At 40.0% G+C, this 17,326-nt stretch overlaps 2 protein-coding genes across 4 annotated transcripts in view; one reads left to right on the forward strand and one right to left on the reverse strand.

Moving 5' to 3' along the window:
* Window positions 1-17,326, reverse strand: part of LOC309807490 (uncharacterized protein) — a 42,215-nt gene that overhangs the window by 11,934 nt on the left and 12,955 nt on the right. For all 3 annotated transcript variants that reach the window (XR_014294585.1, XR_014294586.1, XM_082627181.1), the window contains exon 5: window positions 12,718-12,783. The gene's annotated coding sequence lies outside the window, so the exon portion shown is untranslated. The remainder of the gene's footprint in view (window positions 1-12,717; window positions 12,784-17,326) is intronic.
* LOC309808969 (prostate and testis expressed protein 1-like) lies at window positions 14,709-17,132 on the forward strand (the record flags this gene model as incomplete). Its single annotated transcript, XM_082629520.1, has 4 exons — window positions 14,709-14,760; window positions 15,428-15,440; window positions 16,124-16,224; window positions 16,999-17,132. The coding sequence occupies 4 exons, from the start codon at window positions 14,709-14,711 to the stop codon at window positions 17,130-17,132; spliced, it is 300 nt and encodes a 99-aa protein (XP_082485646.1).

Here is a 17,326-nt window from a genome sequence, read left to right on the forward strand (position 1 = left end):
TTACTCTGATACCAAATCAGAGAAAGACACTACAAAAAAAGAAAATTACAATCAAATATCTCTGATGAACACAGATACAAATATCCTCAACAAAATATTAGCAAACCTCATTCAACAATACATTAAAAGGATCATACGCCATGATTCAGTGGGGTTTATTCCAGGGTTGCGAGGATGGTTCAATATTTGCAAATCAACATGATACACCACTTTAACAAAATGAAGGATAAAAATTGTATGGTCTTTCTCACTGGCAGGGCAGGAATAAAGAGGTAGACATAGAAAGCGGACTTGAGGACATGGGGTGGGAGGGTGAAGCTGGGGCGAAGTGAGAGTAGCATTGACATATATAAACACTACTGAATGTAAAATAATTGGCTGGTGGGAAGCAGCAGGATAGCACAGGAAGATTGGCTCGGTGATTTGCGATGACCTAGAGGGGTGGGATAGGGAGGAAGGGAGGAAGGCTCAAGAGGGAGGGGATATGGGGACATGTATATGCATGTGGCTGATTCGCTTTTTTGTGCAACAGAGACTAACACAGTATTGTGAAGCAATTATACTCCAATAAAGATCTATAAAAAAAAATTGTGTGATCATCTCAATAGATGCAGAAAAAGCATTTGACAAAATTCAACATTGACTTCTGATAAAAATTCTCAATAAAGTGGGTATAGAGGGAACACAGTTTAACATAATAAAGACCATATATGACAAACCTTCAGCATCATATTCAATGTTGAAAAGCTGAAAGCATTTTCTCCAAGAACAGGAATAAGACAATGATGTCCACTCTCACCACTTTTAGTCAACATAGTATTGGAAGTCCTAGCCATAGCAATTAGGCAAGAAAAGAAATAAAAGGCATTCAAATTGGAAAAGGAGAAGTTATGATACTATACATAGAAAACCCTAAAGACACAAGCAAAAAACTATTAGAACTAACAAATGAATTCAGCAAAGTTGCAGGTACAAAATTAATATACAGAAATCTGTTGCATTTCTGTACACTAATAACAATCTATCAGAAAGAGAAATTAATAAAACAGTCCTATTTCCAACTGTATTAAAAAGAATACCCAGGAACAAAATTAACAAAGGAGGCTAAAGATCTGTATACTGAAAACTATAAGACATTGATGAAAGAAACTGAAGAAGACATAAATGAATGAAAAGACATTTTGTGCTTATGGATTGGAAGAATTAGTATTGTTAAAATGTAAATACTACCCAAAGCAGTCTACACATTCAATACAATCTGTATCAATATTCCAATGGTATATTTCATATAACTAGAACAAATAATTCTAAAATTTGTATGAAACACAAAAGATCCCAAATAGCCAAAACTATCTTAAGGAAGAAGAACAAAGCTGAAGGTATCATGCTCCTGGATTTCAAACTATACTACAAAGCTGTAGTAATCAAAACATTATGGTACAGGCACAAAAACAGACACACAGATCAATGGAACAGAATTGAGAGCCTAGAAGTAGATCCATGCACATATAAACAATTAATTTACAGCAAAGGGGCCAAGAACATAATGATGGAGAGAAGACAGTCTCTTCAATAAATAATGATGGGAAAACTAGAGAGACATATGCAAAAGATTGAAACTAGATCACTATTTTATACCATACACAAGAGCAAACTCAAAATGGATTAAAGCCTTAAATGTAATGCCTGAAAACATAAAATTTCTAGGAAAAAACATTGGTAACCTCACTGACATCAGCCTTAGTGATGTTTTTGTGGACCTGACTTTAAAAGCAGGGGAAACAAAAAGCAAAAATCAACAAATGGGCCTTCATCAACTAAAAAGTTTCTGAACAGCAAAGGAAACCGTCATCAAAATGAAAGGCAACTTAGTAAATGAAAAAAGATATTTGCAAATTATATATCTGATAAGGGGTTAACATCCAAAATATATAAAGAACTCATACAACTTAAAACAAACAACCCAACTTAAAAATGGGCAGAGGATTTTTAAAAATATTCTATTTATTTATTTATTTGGTTGTGGCTCACAGGCGCCTTAGTTGTGGCTTACCAGCTTCTTAGTTGTGGTATGAGAACTCTTAGTTGTGGCATGCATGTGGGATCTAGTTCCCTCACCAGGGATTGAACACGGGCCCCCTGCATTGGGAGCACGGAGTCTTAACCACTGTGCCACGAGGGAAGTCCCTGGGTAGAGGATTTGTATATCATTTTTCCAAAGAAGACATATAGATGGTCACCAGCACATGAAAAGATGCTCAATCATAAAGGAAATGCAAATCAAAACCAGAATGAGATACCATCTCACATCTGTTAGAATGGCTATTATCAAAAAGACAAGAAATAAGTTTTGGAGAGGATGTGGAGAAAAGGGAACTCTCATACACTGTTGATGGGAATGTAAATTGTTGTAGCCACTATGGAAAACAGCATGGAAATTCCTCAAGAAATTAATAAGTGAACTACCATATAATTCAGCTATTCCACTTCTGGTTTTTAACCAGAGAATAAAAAAAAATTAAAAAGATGTTTCACTCCTACGTTCATTGTAGCATTATTTCTCAATAGCCAAGATATGGATACAAAGTGTCCATCGATGGATGAATGAATAAAGAAGATGTGGTTTATATGTATACAATGGAATACTATTCAGCCATAAAAAAGAATGGAATCTTGCCATTTGTGACAACATGGTTGGACCTCGAGGGTATTCTACTAAGTGAAATAAGCCAGAAGGAAAAAGACAAATACCCTATGATTTCACTCATATGTCAAATCCAAAAACAAAACAAACAAAACAAACAAAACAAAACTCATAAGATACAGAGAACAGATCAATGGTTACCAGAGGGAAGGGGGCTAGGGGTAGGTGAAAAAGGTTAAGGGGGTCAACTGTATGGTGATGAATGGTAGCTAGACCTTTGGGAGAACCACTATGTAGTATATAGAGATGTTGAATTATAACCTGAAACTTATATAATAAAAAAAAGAAAGAAAATGAAACTCAGAAAAAATTAAACTATGAGAGAAAAGAGACAATGTTAACTTAGAGAACAAGTGGTAAGAAATGATAGGTCTTGGGAAACACTTTGAAGAGAGAGCCAACAGGACTTGCTAATAGATTGAATGTGTGGTGGGGTGGGGGGTAAGGAAAGAAAAAAGAGAAATCTATGACGGCCCTTAGTTTTTAGCCCGAGTAATTGGGTGAATGGTGCAGTGACTGGGTGACATGGGACAGAATGTGAGAAAAGTGAGGTGAGGCTAGAGTGGGGAGACAGGTGTGTGGAGGGTATGATGTTGGAGTGAGTTTGGGGGCACGTTAAGTTGGAAAAGCCCATCAAATGCAGATTTTTTAAAGGCAGTGGAGAATTTAGGGAGGAAGGTAGAGATTTGCCAGTCATCAGCGTATAGAGGGTATTTAGAACCATGCCATGTGATCAGTGGAGGAGTTAAGTAATAGGGTAAGAAGACCAAGGACGGAGAAAGTCATATCCCTCCATAGCCTCAGATTTCTGGTACTGAACTGAAAAGACAACATAAAAACCTGAAACTCAAGCCACTAGCTGTTGTTCTTGCTGGTGGTACTGTTGTCATTGCTGTTTCATGCAGCTCTTGTGCACCTGCCTGCATAGTGGCATGCCCAATAAGCACAGTGGTTTCAGCCTGGCTTTCACACTGTGGCCTATGCTGCTTGCTAAGAATCCTCCTGAATGAGTACAGTCAGATTTGTGTCTACCGATTGTCTTCTAAGGATCAGCCAAACGGTGGCATCGGAATAATGGAAGTAGCAAAAATAGGTCCCCCAACCCAATACCCCATAAAGCCAATCGGTGGTACTGAATGGTAGGAGATGGGACAGGAGACAGAATGGTACACTCCTGATGCATATTGAGAAACAAAAGATAACCTTATAATTAAATATATATATTATGATTCAAATTATGCCCCACTATACCTGTGACACTAAACTTGTGGCTAGTTCATCAGTTTTGAATTACTGGGTACCTCGGTTGACCTGAACAGAAAGTCCTCATCACAATGTCTGTGGAGCTGCATTCCAGACTTATACTGGGGGGAGGAACTTTTCTGGGATGAGGAGGGGAGTATGGAGCTGTTACAGGAATCTCACTTTCTTATACTGGGTGTGAGCACACACTCTCAGGAAACATCTAAGACATGGAAAGGAGGCTGTGTCCTCTTTCTAACCTTGCATTGTCAACATTTTGGCACATGTTTAAGTCTTTGAAATGATAAGCACCGTTTTTTTTTCTCTTGAGTATATTGATGTCTTATAAATGTACTAATGCCCTATTACTCCTTCTCCACCTACCTCTGGATGGTGCCAAGAGTTCCAGTGTTGCCTTGTTCCTCTTCTCACATGACTAAGCTTTTTACCTCTCATCTGATGCCCATTTGGACTTTAATGATGAAAAACTATCTCAGCTCAAGGCCTCAAGAAGAAGATGTTCTGTTCTCCTAACCCCACAGGCTGCACCCAAGGCTTATGTTCCCAGGCTTATCAGGATTACATTCTGCTGAACTACTGGTTCCACAACCCTCCTCCTACCCTGTCTGGAGCTACATGAAGCTCTCAAGAAGACCCCTTGCATTATTGCCCCTCTTTGAGAGCAGGATCCAGTCTGACTTTGCCTGGAGCTGTGAGTCATGACCAGGGGATGCACTTCTCTCAGGGCCTCATCTCCTTGACTTTGGTTATGCAACACCTCCTTCTGCAGTTTCATCATTTGCTTCCTTCCTCTGAGGCCTCTCCCAGGTTGAGGTGCTTAAAATAATCTCTCTTTCCTTCTTTCTTCATTCCTGCAAGCAGCTTCAGCATCCCAACTCTGTAATGACAGACTTCCTGTGCTCCAAGGATCAGAAGCAAAGCTTGCTTCTCTAACCAATGCTTGTTAAAACTCTATTTCAATGGATTTCATTCAACAAATGCTTACATACTGAGAAAAGAATAAGCTCCAGGTGGGCAACATGAAAGTCATAACAAGAGCAGCAATAGTGGGAATGGAGAAGGAAATGACAGTCCTGATCTTATAAAGACAGCATAGACTGGACTCTGTCAGTGGTTTAATGTGAAATGAGAGAGGAAGAGGAGTCAAAGATAAGGCTGACTATTTTCATATCATGGGTCTCAGCTGTGCTGTGGGAACACACAGGAGGAACAGGGAGGTGGAGGAGGAGTCCTGGAAGAAAGAACATTTACACCAAGACCTGTGGTTGAGGCATTTTCCTAGCATGTGCAAGAGAGAATGGGGCTTCTGCAGGGAGATGAGGAAGGTTCTCCATTGTGGAAGCTTAGGGTGCATGTTGAGTGGGGCTGTCTGCATAGGAAGCAACTGGGAGAGAGCATCACCCCACCCTAGAAGATTTCCAGGACCCTCCAGCCTTCCTCGCAATGACGCAGAGACTCAACTCTCTTTCTTTCCTTCCCACACTACCACTATCCACTTCATGTTTCAGAGGTTTTCTCCATCTATGTGTGGCCATGCAATAGGCCACTAGGCTCCATGACCCTACATACACTTTTCAGTTTTCGGATTTTACTGCTGATCACTTCAAACACAAGAACATTACAAAAGTTTTAAAAATTTTACCAAGTTAGGGACTTCCCTGGTGGTCCAGTGGTAAAGAATCCGCCTTCCAATGCAGGGGATGCAGGTTTGATCCCTGGTCAGGGAACTAAGATCCCACATGCTGCAGGGCAACTAAGCCCACATGCCACAACTACTGAGCTCGCAAGCCTCAAGTAGAGAGCCTGCATACCGCAAACTACAGAGCCCATGCGCTCTGGAACCTGTGTGCCACAACTAGAGAAGAGAAAACCCGCATGCCACAACTAGAGAGAAGCCCACACGCCGAAAGACCCCCCCCTCATGCCTCAATGAAGATCCTATGTGTCACAACTAAGACCTGATGCAGCCAAAAATAAATAAATAAAGACATAAATAAAATAAAAAAATCTTACCAAGTTATTATAATCTCTGGTCTATGAAAACCAGCTACCTTCTTTCCATGGGTGATCATTATAGCATCATGCTCAGTGTTGGATGAAACTCTGTTTAAATCTGGATTCTCCACTTGTTGGTTGTGTGACCCTGTGTGTGACCTTTAACCTCTCTATCCTCAGGGGTTTTTTACATAGAAAAAAATAAACAGTGGTATCTATCAAGAATAATTGTGAGGACTAAATTAGAACTTATGAGTTATTTAATTATTTTAAAATATACCTTTTGAGGAGCCCTGGAGGCGTCATCAGTGGAAATGACAGACGAAGGAGCTAGAAAGGACTGTCCCTCCACAGAAACACTGACCAAAAGAGCAAAATTCATTGAAATCCACTTTGTCTAAGGTTTACAGCAACCAAGAAATGATGAATCAGAATAAGGCAGCTTAAACATGGTAGGAAAGTTCTGTGGCATTTTTAAAATAACAGATTTCTCCCAGCTTGCTTCCCCCCCCCACACACACAGAGAGACAGACACACACACACACACACACACACACACACAGAGACAGACAGACAGACAGACAGAGACAGAGGAAGAGAGAGAGAGAGAGAGGAAATAAGAAGGGGGAATGTGCTTCAGTAAACTGGTCAGGGATAGTCTCAATGTAAGTAGTAAACTCAGCAAAACAGAAGGTTATATGCTACCATGGGACTGCTGGTCTCTGAGCATGACTTTCATGACTGGTGAATTTACCTTGGAAAGTAGAAAAGGAATCCCTTATTTCTCCTTAGCTGAGGTCACCCTTAGAAAAAATTCTCACATTCACAGAAAGATAGGCAAGATGAAAAGGCAGAGGGCTAGGTACCAGATGAAGGAACAAGATAAAACCCCAGAAAAACAACTAAATGAAGTGGAGATAGGCAACCTTTCAGAAAAAGAATTCAGAAAAATGTTAGTGAAGATGATCCAGGACCTCAGAAAAAGAATGGAGGCAAAGATCGAGAAGATGCAAGAAATGTTTAACAAAGACCTAGAAGAATTAAAGAACAAACAGAGATGAACAATACAATAACCAAATGGAAAAATACACTATAAGGAATCAATAGCAGAATAACTGAGGCAGAAGAACGGATAAGTGACCTGGAAGACAGAATGGTGGAATTCACTGCTGTGGAACAGAATAAAGAAAAAAGAATGAAAAGAAATGAAGACAGCCTAAGAGACCTCCGGGACAGCATTAAATGCAACAACATTCGCATTATAGGGGTCCCAGGAGAAGAGAGAGAGAAAGGACCCGAGAAAATATTTGAAGAGACTATAGTTGCAAACTTCCCTATCATGGGAAAGGAAATAGCCACCCAAGTCCAGGAAGTGCACCGAGTCCCACACAGGATAAACCCAAGGAGAAACACGCCAAGACACACAGTAATCAAATCGGCAAAAATTAAAGACAAAGAAAAATTATTGAAAGCAGCAATGGAAAAATGACAAATAACATACAAGGGAACTTCCATAAGGTTAACAGCTGATTTCTCAGCAGAAACTCTACAAGTCAGAAGGAACTGGCATGATATATTTAAAGTGCTGAAAGGGAAAAACATACAACCAAGATTACTCTGCCTGGCAAGGATCTCATTCACATTTGACGGAGAAATCAAAAGCTCTACAGACAAGCAAAAGCTAAGAGAATTCAGCGCCACCAAATCAGCTCTACAACAAACGATAAAGGAACTTCTTTAAGTGCAAAACACAAGAGAAGAAAAGGACCTACAAAAACAAACCCAAAACAATTAAGAAAATGGTCATAGGAACATACATATCGATAATTACCTTAAACGTGAATGGATTAAATGCTCCAACCAAAAGACACAGGCTTGCTGAATGGATACAAAAACAATATCCATATATATGCTGTCTACAAGAGACCCACTTCAGACCTAGGGACACATACAGACTGAAAGTGAGGGGATGGAAAAAGATATTCCATGCAAATGGAAATCAAAAGGAAGCTGGAGTAGCAATACTCATAGCAGATAAAATAGACTTTAAAATAAAGAATGTTACAAGAGACAAGGAAGGACATTACATAATGATCAAGGGATCAATCCAAGAAGAAGATACAACAATTATAAATATATATGCACCCAACATAGGAGCACCTCAATACATAAGGAAACTGCTAACAGCTATAAAAGAGGAAATTGATAGTAACACAATAATAGTGGGGCACTTTAACACCTCACTTACACCAATGGACACATCATCCAAACAGAAAATTAATAAGGAAACGTAAGCTTTAAATGACACAAAAGACCAGATAGGTTTGACTGATATGGATAAGACATTCCATCCAAAAACAGCACATTACGCTTTCTTCTCAAGTGTGCATGGAACATTCTCCAGGACAGATCACATCTTGGGTCACAAATCAAGCCTCAGTAAATTTAAGAAAATTGAAATCATATCAAGCATCTTTTCTGACCACAATGCTATGAGATTAGAAATGAATTACAGGGAAAAAAAAGTAAAAAACACGAACACATGGAGGCTAAACAATATGTTACTAAATAACCAAGAGATCACTGAAGAAATCAAAGAGGATATCAAAAAATACCTAGAGACAAATAACAATGAAAACACAACAATCCAAAACCTATGGGTTGCAGCAAAAGCAGTTCTAAGAGGGAAGTTTATAGCAATACAAGCCTACCTCAAGAAACAAGAAAAATCTCAAATAAACAATCTAACCTTACACCTAAAGGAACTAGAGAAAGAAGAGCAAACAAAACCCAAAGTTAGAAGAAGGAAAGAAATCATAAAGATCAGAGCAGAAATAAATGAAATAGAAACAAAGAAACAATAACAAAGATCAATAAAACTAAAAGCTGGTTCTTTAAGAAGATAAACAGAATTGATAAATCATTAGGGAGACTCATCAAGAAAAAGAGGGAGAGGACTCAAATCAATAAAATTAGAAATGAAAAAGGAGAAGTTACAACAGACACCACAGAAATACAAAGCATCCTAAGAGACTACAACAAGCAAATCTATGCCAATCAAATGGATAACCTGGAAGAAATGGACAAATTCTCAGAAAGGTATGACCTTCCAAGACTGAACCAGGAAGAAATAGAAAATATGAACAGACCAATCTCAAGTAATGAAATTGAAACTGTGATTAAAAATCTTCCAACAAACAGAAGTCCAGAACAAGATGGCTTCACAGGTGGATTCTATCAAACATTTAGAGAAGAGCTAACACCCATCCTTCTCAAACTCTTCCAAAAAATTGCAGAGGAAGGAACAAGCCCAAACTCATTCTATGAGGCCACCATCACCCTGATATCAATACCAGACAAAGATACTACAAAAAAAGAAAATTACAGACCAATATCACTGAAGAATGTAGATACAAAACTCCTCAACAAAATACTAGCAAACAGAATCCAACAACACATTAAAAGGATCATACACCATGATCAAGTGGGATTTATCCCAGGGATGAAAGGATTCTTCAATTTATGCAAATCAATCAATGTGATACACCATATTAACAAATTGAAGAAGAAAAGCTATATGATCATCTCAATAGAGGCAGAAAAAGCTTTTGAGAAAATTCAACACCATTTATGATAAAAACTCTCCAGAGAGTTGGCATGGAGGGAACCTACTTCAACATAATAAAGGCCATATACAACAAAGGCACAGTAAACATCATTCTCAAGGGTGAAAAACTGAAAGCATTTCCTCTAAGATCAGGAACAAGACAAGGATGTTCACTCCCACCACTATTATTCAGTATAGTTGTGGAAGTCCTAGCCACAGCAATCAGAGAAGAAAAAGAAATAAAAAGAATACAAATTGGAAAAGAAGAAGTAACACTGTCACTGTTTGCAGATGACATGATACTATACATAGAGAATCCTAAAGATGCCACCAGAAAACTACTAGAGCTAATCAATGAATTTGGTAAAGTTGCAGGATACAAAATTAATACACAGTAATCTCTTGCATTCCTACACACTAATGATGAAAAATCGGAAAGAGAAATTAAGGAAACACTCCCATTTACCACCGCAACAAAAAGAATAAAATACCTAGGATTAAACCTACCTAGGGAGACAAAAGACCTGTATGCAGAAAACTATGACACTGCTGAAAGAAATTAAAGATGATTCCAACAGATGGAGAGATATACCATGTTCTTGGATTGGAAGAATCAATATTGTGAAAATGACTATACTAACCAAAGCAATCTACAGATTCAATGCAATCCCTATCAAAGTACCAATGTCATTTTTTACAGAACTAGAACAGAAAGTCTTAAAATTTGTATGGAGACACAAAAGACCCCAAATAGCCAAAGCAGTCTTGAGGGAAAAAAACAGAGCTGGAGGAATCAGACTCCCTGACTTCAGACTATACTACAAAGCTACAGTAATCAAAACAATATGGTACTGGTACAAAAACAGAAATATAGATCAATGGAACAGGATAGAAAGCCCAGGGATAAACCCATGCACCTATGGTCAACTAATCTATGATAACAGAGGCAAGGACATACAATGGAGAAAAGACAGACTCTTCAATAAGTGGTGATGGGGAAAATGGACAGCTACATGTAAAAGAATGAAATTAGAACACTCCCTAACACCACACACAAAAATAAACTCAAAATGGATTAGAGACCTAAATATAAGACCGGACACTATAAAACTCTTAGAGGAAAACATAGGAAGAACACTCTTTGACATAAGTCACAGCAAGATCTTTATTGATCCACCTCCTAGAGTAATGGAAATAAAAACAAAAATAAACAAATGGGACCTAATGAAACTTAAAAGCTTTTGCAAAGCAAAGGCAACAAGCTGAAAAGACAACCCTCAGAATGGGAGAAAATATTTGCACACGAATCAGTGGACAAAAGATTAATCTCCAAAATATATAAACAGCTCATGCAGCTCAATATTAGAAAAACAAACAACCCAATCAAAAATGGGCAGAAGACCTAAATAGACATTTCTCCAAAGAAGACATACAGATGGCCAAGAAGCTCATGAAAAACTGCTCAATATCACTAATTATTAGAGAAATGCAAATCAAAATTACAATGAGGTATCTCCTCACACCAGTTAGAATGGGCATCATCAGATAATCTACAAACAATAAATGCTGGAGAGGGTGTGGAGAAAAGGGAACCCTCTTGCACTTGTGGTGGGAATGTAAATGGATACAGCCACTCTGGAGAACAGTATGGAAGTTCCTTAAAAAACTAAAAATAGAATTACCATATGACCCAGCAATCCCACTCCTGGGCAAATACCCAGAGAAAGCCATAATTCAAAAAGACACATGCACTCCAATGTGCACTGCAGCATTATTTACAATAGCCAGGTCATGGAAGCAACCTAAATGCCCCTTGACAGACGAATGGATAAAGAAGATGTGGTACATATATACAATGGAATATTACTCAGCCATAAAAAGGAACCAAATTGGGTCATTTGTAGAGATGTGGGAATCTAGAGACTGTCATACAGAGTGAAGTAAGTCAGAAAGAGTAAAACAAATATCGTATATTAACGCATATATGTGGAACCTAGAAAAATGGTCCAGATGAACCGGTTTGCAGGGCAGAAATTGAGACACAGATGTAGAGAACAAATGTATGGACACCAAGGGGGGAAAGCAGCAGGGGTGGTGGTGGTGTGATGAACTGGGAAATTGAGACTGACATATATACACTAATATGTATAAAATGGATAACCAATAAGAACCTGCTGCATAAAAAAATAAAATAAAATTCAAAAATTCAATAAATAAATAAATAGAGCTCTCCTGGTGATAGTAGAGTCGTTGAAACAGCACATTGAAAATACAGAATATTTTATTTGAGCTGTAAGCTATACAGGAACAATGGGTAGATTATTCTTCATTGTTGACTGTCTCCCTAGTTATTTTAACATCCACGTTACCTTCTCCAGCCCCCAGCACTGTAGGAATGAACTATCTAGGGAACTGTGGATGTACTGAACAATTCTGAGACTCCCAGCCAATCCTCGGGGATGCTGCATCTCATGGTAGAAAAGAATATGCACAGAAGGTCTCCTCAGAGACACTTCTTTCATGTTCTTTCTTGGATCTGCACATATTGTCTGAAATTTCCATTTTCACATCCCTCAAGAAGGGTAGAACTTCTCTGGTTTCATGTAGTCTCAGTCACCCAGAACTGAGCTGCTCCCTTGCTTCAGGAAAAAGAGACAAGATTTTCTGACCTGACTGTTCCTTCAAACCCTGATCTAGAAGAAATTGATCTTTTCCTGCCAGATCACTGGTATAAATCCTATGGGTACTGGGAAAACCCCAGGAGCTTAAGGTCATTGGGCTGCCTTGGAACAGTAACTGTGGTTCTTCATCTTGTTGACCTTCCTCATCACATGTGGCATCTGCCTAAGGTGAGATCTCTTTCCTCAAATCAAATCCTGGCACTCCCCACCAGCTCCATTAACCTATCCAAAAATGTCATTGTGTGAAAATACCTCTATTACCAATGAATTTCAGGATATTTTTACTGTATTCACCATGGAGAGTAGATCTATGTCTTTTGAAAATAATGGTAACTGATTGGTAACTGATTCAAGAAACATCATTTTTATTGTTTTGCATGGTAACGTTGGAGATGCAAACCAAAAATCCTAGTGCATAATCTAAACATCTTCTAATCATATACATAAAGATGTAATTGAGTACTCACCTAGTCACTCGCAGAGCTGAGGAAAATCCAGGGGTACTCTTCTGGACTAACTGGATCTCCAGAACTCTGTGATGGAGAGAAGGGAATCATGAGTAAAGGGGTCATACAGACTCCACATGAGGTTTTGGGCAACAGGCAAAAGGAATTCATTCCTGAACATTTTTAAGTCATGGGTCTGTAATTTATGACATAAGAATAATTATTTTGGGGTGCCCTAAGAGGATAGGAAAAAGGATTAGGAGCACTGAGAAAAGGTATCCAATGTGGCCCAGTAAGAAAATCAGGTATTATGGGATACTAAGACTGGGAGTGTGAATCTGAGGAGATTTTAGGAGAAAAGTAAGTCAATAAAATAGGGTTCAAATATAAGCAAGTAATTCAGGTGGATCAGTAAAGCTGAGAGGGGGAAATTTCTGCTTTAGGAGAAGTGGTAAAATATTATCATCGGAGTGTAATTGAGTGAGGAGACAGTTTGTGTGGGGCAGAGGAAGAAAACCTTCCCTTCCGTCGTGTGTGCCGCCATTAGTCAAACAATTAAATACGGAATTCCTAGAAGGAAAGGAGGGGAGATCTCAAAAAGTCGAAGAAAGAAATGTAAAGGTGTAAGAGAAGATGCTAAATTTCAAGGCATTGAGAGGAGGGAAAGGGACAGATCTTCTAGTGAATATGCAGAACACAAAAACCAGTGACGTCGAGTGAGTGTGTGTGTGTGTGTGTTAGACAGTAATACATGATTACTTCATGGTGTTATTTCAAAGCTTCACCAGAGTCCTAGGTGCCACAGGTAAGCAGTTAACTAGTTATATCCCCTTCCTCCTTCCTCCCTGTATGGAAATGTCCATTTGATCTTTGGGCGTGTAGTAACAACCCCCAGTATATTCTGGAGAGCACCTCTTCCATACGTCACTCTTGCTGTCCCTGCCTCTTCAGCCAACATCTGTCTTAGACCACTACCCCACTTTGCTGTAGACCTATAGTGTGCTCTATTGCAGTCTGCTTCCTTCAGGTTGCTGTTTCATTCCCCTGTATTTCTTTGCCCTAAGCATGGGCACAGACCCTTCCTTCAACTCCTTGCAATGACAGCACAGACTAAGCTGCAACTCCCATCACAATTTTTGGAAGGTATAGGAATAACTGAAGGAAACTAACAGAAAACTTAGAAGGAGATACTAAATATGGCTGTTCTTAGAATCCACAGGCTCAATCCCCTCTACAGGAATTTTACATTCAATCACCACGCTAACTGATTACCTAGTCACTCTCAGAGTTGAGGTAACCCCCCCCCCCAATTCCTGGCTCAACATCAAGTGGGAAGGACCAGCTTACCTCCCTCCAGGTGAAGTAATCTCAAACCTCTCTCTTAGTGAAAGTCTAAGTCTCAACCACCGGGAACTCCAAGTACAGGAAGCAGTTTCCTCCTCAGCTCTCATTTTCTACCCCAGGGTTTAATTTGTTCCAGGATGATTGACAGTGGGAAACTATTTCCTTCATGATTATTCTCTGTCAGTGCATCTGAATCTAACCTCTCCACCTCTCTTCCCCATTCCCTATAGTACTGAGTTTTAAAGGCTCTGTGCTTAGCCCTCTTTTGGACTTCCTGCATTCCAATTATTTACACTCATATATTCTCTCAGCTTGAATGAGCATCTCAGTGTAAATGGCTCTGAATCCAAGCCACCTAGCCTGGATTTATCCTTGTATTCTCCCACAGTGTGATATAATGAAAAGACCACAGAACATGGCATCAAAAATCCTGAATGCTAGGACTGAAATAAATTGGGTCCAAGACTTACCTAGGCAGTCCCTCTTCCCCACAATTTGCCAAAAAGAAAAAATTTTAGAGTCCCTGGTTTCCCTAGGAGCAGGAAATGCCTTTGAAGGACTTCCACAATGTCCCCACCCCAGCCCTTCCCGGGGAAGCCCAATCTGGTAGGTATATAAACAGGCACCTTGAAGCTTCCTGCTCTAACCTGCTGCTTTCTCCCTCCAAAATGGACAACTCCCTCCTGCTAGGACTCCCCATCCTCCTCTGCTGCTTTAGAGGTGAGTCCCTATGGTTGACAGTTGGAGAGACGTGTCCAGGATCCTGGAATGGGTCAGGGTTCACATGACAGAAGTTCTCTTATGAGAGTCATATGGTAACAGAAGCTGTCATTCTGATGCCATGACTTTTGTCCACAACGCATCATGTCTCTGGGACCTCCACCAAAGTCTTAGTCTGCCCTTGCAGAAGGAAACAGGTAGATTATAAAGGAATTGAAAGATTTTCACAGAAGCTGTGAGGTGAGGTTTTTAAAATGAGGTCTTCATAGAGTGTATCTTTTTTTTTTTTCCAACAGTACTGTATGGGTCATTTGCAGAAAAAGAACATGGAAGTGAGTAGAAATGGATCAGTGGTGTGGGATGGGGAATTTGGGGGGAGGGAGGAGATGAAAGGGGCAGGCTGAGCACTGAGGGTTTAAAAGGAATCCAGAGATAGACCTTGAATTTCAACACTCAACAACTTCTTCCAGCAGGATCAGGCTGGGATGGGAGCTGATTTTAAGTTTGATGAAAAAACATGAGCAGCAGTTGACAAGGCTAAGGATGAGTGTATTAAAAAGCAAGAAAAAGGGAAAGGGGGAAGTGGAATGTTGATTTTTAAGGCACTAGCTGGCTAAATCCAAAGTGTGGCAATTTCATGGATTTCAGATGCTTTCCCCCTTGTCAGCTTCCAGGCGCATGTAGGTAAGAAAGTCACATAGGTCAATTAAAAAGAAGGGAATGAGGCACACACACACAAAAAAATGTGCATTTATCTTTTTCCTTTGAGTCTGTGCTGTATCCTAAGAGATGGGTAGGGGAGGCTGAGAGGCCCTCTAGAGGTGAAGAGAATTGAAAAGAGGGAGAGGTGCAGATATGCCACGAGAGGGGGGACTAGGCTTTGGAGGGACATAAGAGCCTAGAGTGGCTCCAGGTTAAGAGAGCAGGATGGGCCTCATGTGTTACAAGGCTTACAGTGACTCTAGGCAAGGGTAAATCTTAGAGAAAATTGCAGGTATGTTTTATTTCTCTTTGCCAGCACAGTCCATGAACTATTTGTTGGTGAACACTGTATTCCTGGTGAGTATGAAGAGGACCTGACCTGATTATCTCAGTTTTCATTTTGTTCCCCTTTTCCTTAACCCTCCACCTGTTTTACAGGCTAAAACTTCTGAGACCATAAACTTTAGACCCTCTTTTGACTCAGCCTATTTTAATAGAGGTAGATGCCCATGTTTAATGAGTCTCTGACAAAGCCCTCAGGGCTCCCAGCAGACTTCAAATTTGAAAGAGGAGGTAGGTCCTTTCATAGCAGTGTGAGACCCTCTCTCACTTCGACTTCCCTACTCTCTGGCCCAAATTATAGAAATTATAATTTGTGTAGGATGTGCCACCTCCAGTTTCCAGGAGAGAGGTGTTCCAGAGGCAGAGGAATATGTACTGCAACAATGGAAGAGGCTTGCACAACTGGGAGGATTTTCAGAAGTAAGTTGTGGGTTTGGGGAAGGGGGGGGGCAGAGAAAGCAGACAGGGATACATTAGTCACAGTAAAAAGGTGGGACCTTACTTTAGCTCAGGCAGTCTTAACTCTGGGATGACTGACTATCTCTATCCCATCGCATACCATAATGAAAAATAGATAGAGGTAGTCTCTGAGGGGTGGGGGTCTGTAGCTATGGAATCAATATTTTGAGAAGCCTGAAGAAAACAGAGGAGACTTAACTGAGGGGAAAGGAGAGGCACAATACAGCCAGTGGAGAACAGCTGGATGTTGGAGTGGGGAGGGAAGTTCTTTGTCTTTGTCCCTGCCTGGACCTCCTTGTGGGTGATTTTAAACTGTGAAAATAGAGGGGCCAGTGTTAGCAATAAATATTGACTAAATGGCTCTTCATGGGTAAGACTAAACATCATGATTTCTCAGTTTTCCTAGCCTTTGTGCTGAGCGATTCCTTAGTATTTCTAACCCTTACTTAAACCACCGTTAACATTCCCAGTGGAAACATCCAGCTTGGGCAATCCTTGAATTGCTGCTGTCATTACATCCCCATATCCAGGAATTTTTTTTTTAACTACTCTGCTATTGCTTTTCTTTTGGGAAACCCCCAAATTCCAACATCTTCCGATTCTTCACATTTGAATAACCGAGCCTTGAACTACACAAGGTTGTTTTTGTATGCTGGTGCAGGCTGGAAAGAAGGTGTTTTTTTTGTTTGTTTTTCCAGAAACCTCTCTGCTGATCTGTTTCTCCTCCTTCTGCAGATGACGGTACACCCTGGTTAACCTTTAGGGGCTGCCTAAAGAACTGTGCTAACGTGAACAATATAAAATGGAGCGGCTATTTGGTGAACTTCAGGTGCTGCAGGAGCCGTGACTTGTGCAATGAAGACCTCTAGAAATCACTGGTCCTTTTCTGGCTTCAGCCTCTGGATGGGTGACATTGTTGGTGCCACCTCTTCACAATGATTTTCTAAAAAAACACATTTCAGATTGCAAACATATGGCTCTGCCTTCTGCATATGTAAGAAAAAGCCCTCTCTTTTTCTAACAATAGATTCTCTGCCTTGGCCCCTGGCGGGGTGAGGGGTAG

The sequence above is a fragment of the Mesoplodon mirus genome, assembly GCF_964341445.2.
Source record: "Mesoplodon mirus genome assembly, chromosome: 7".
Classification (NCBI taxonomy): Eukaryota; Metazoa; Chordata; class Mammalia; order Artiodactyla; family Ziphiidae; genus Mesoplodon; species Mesoplodon mirus.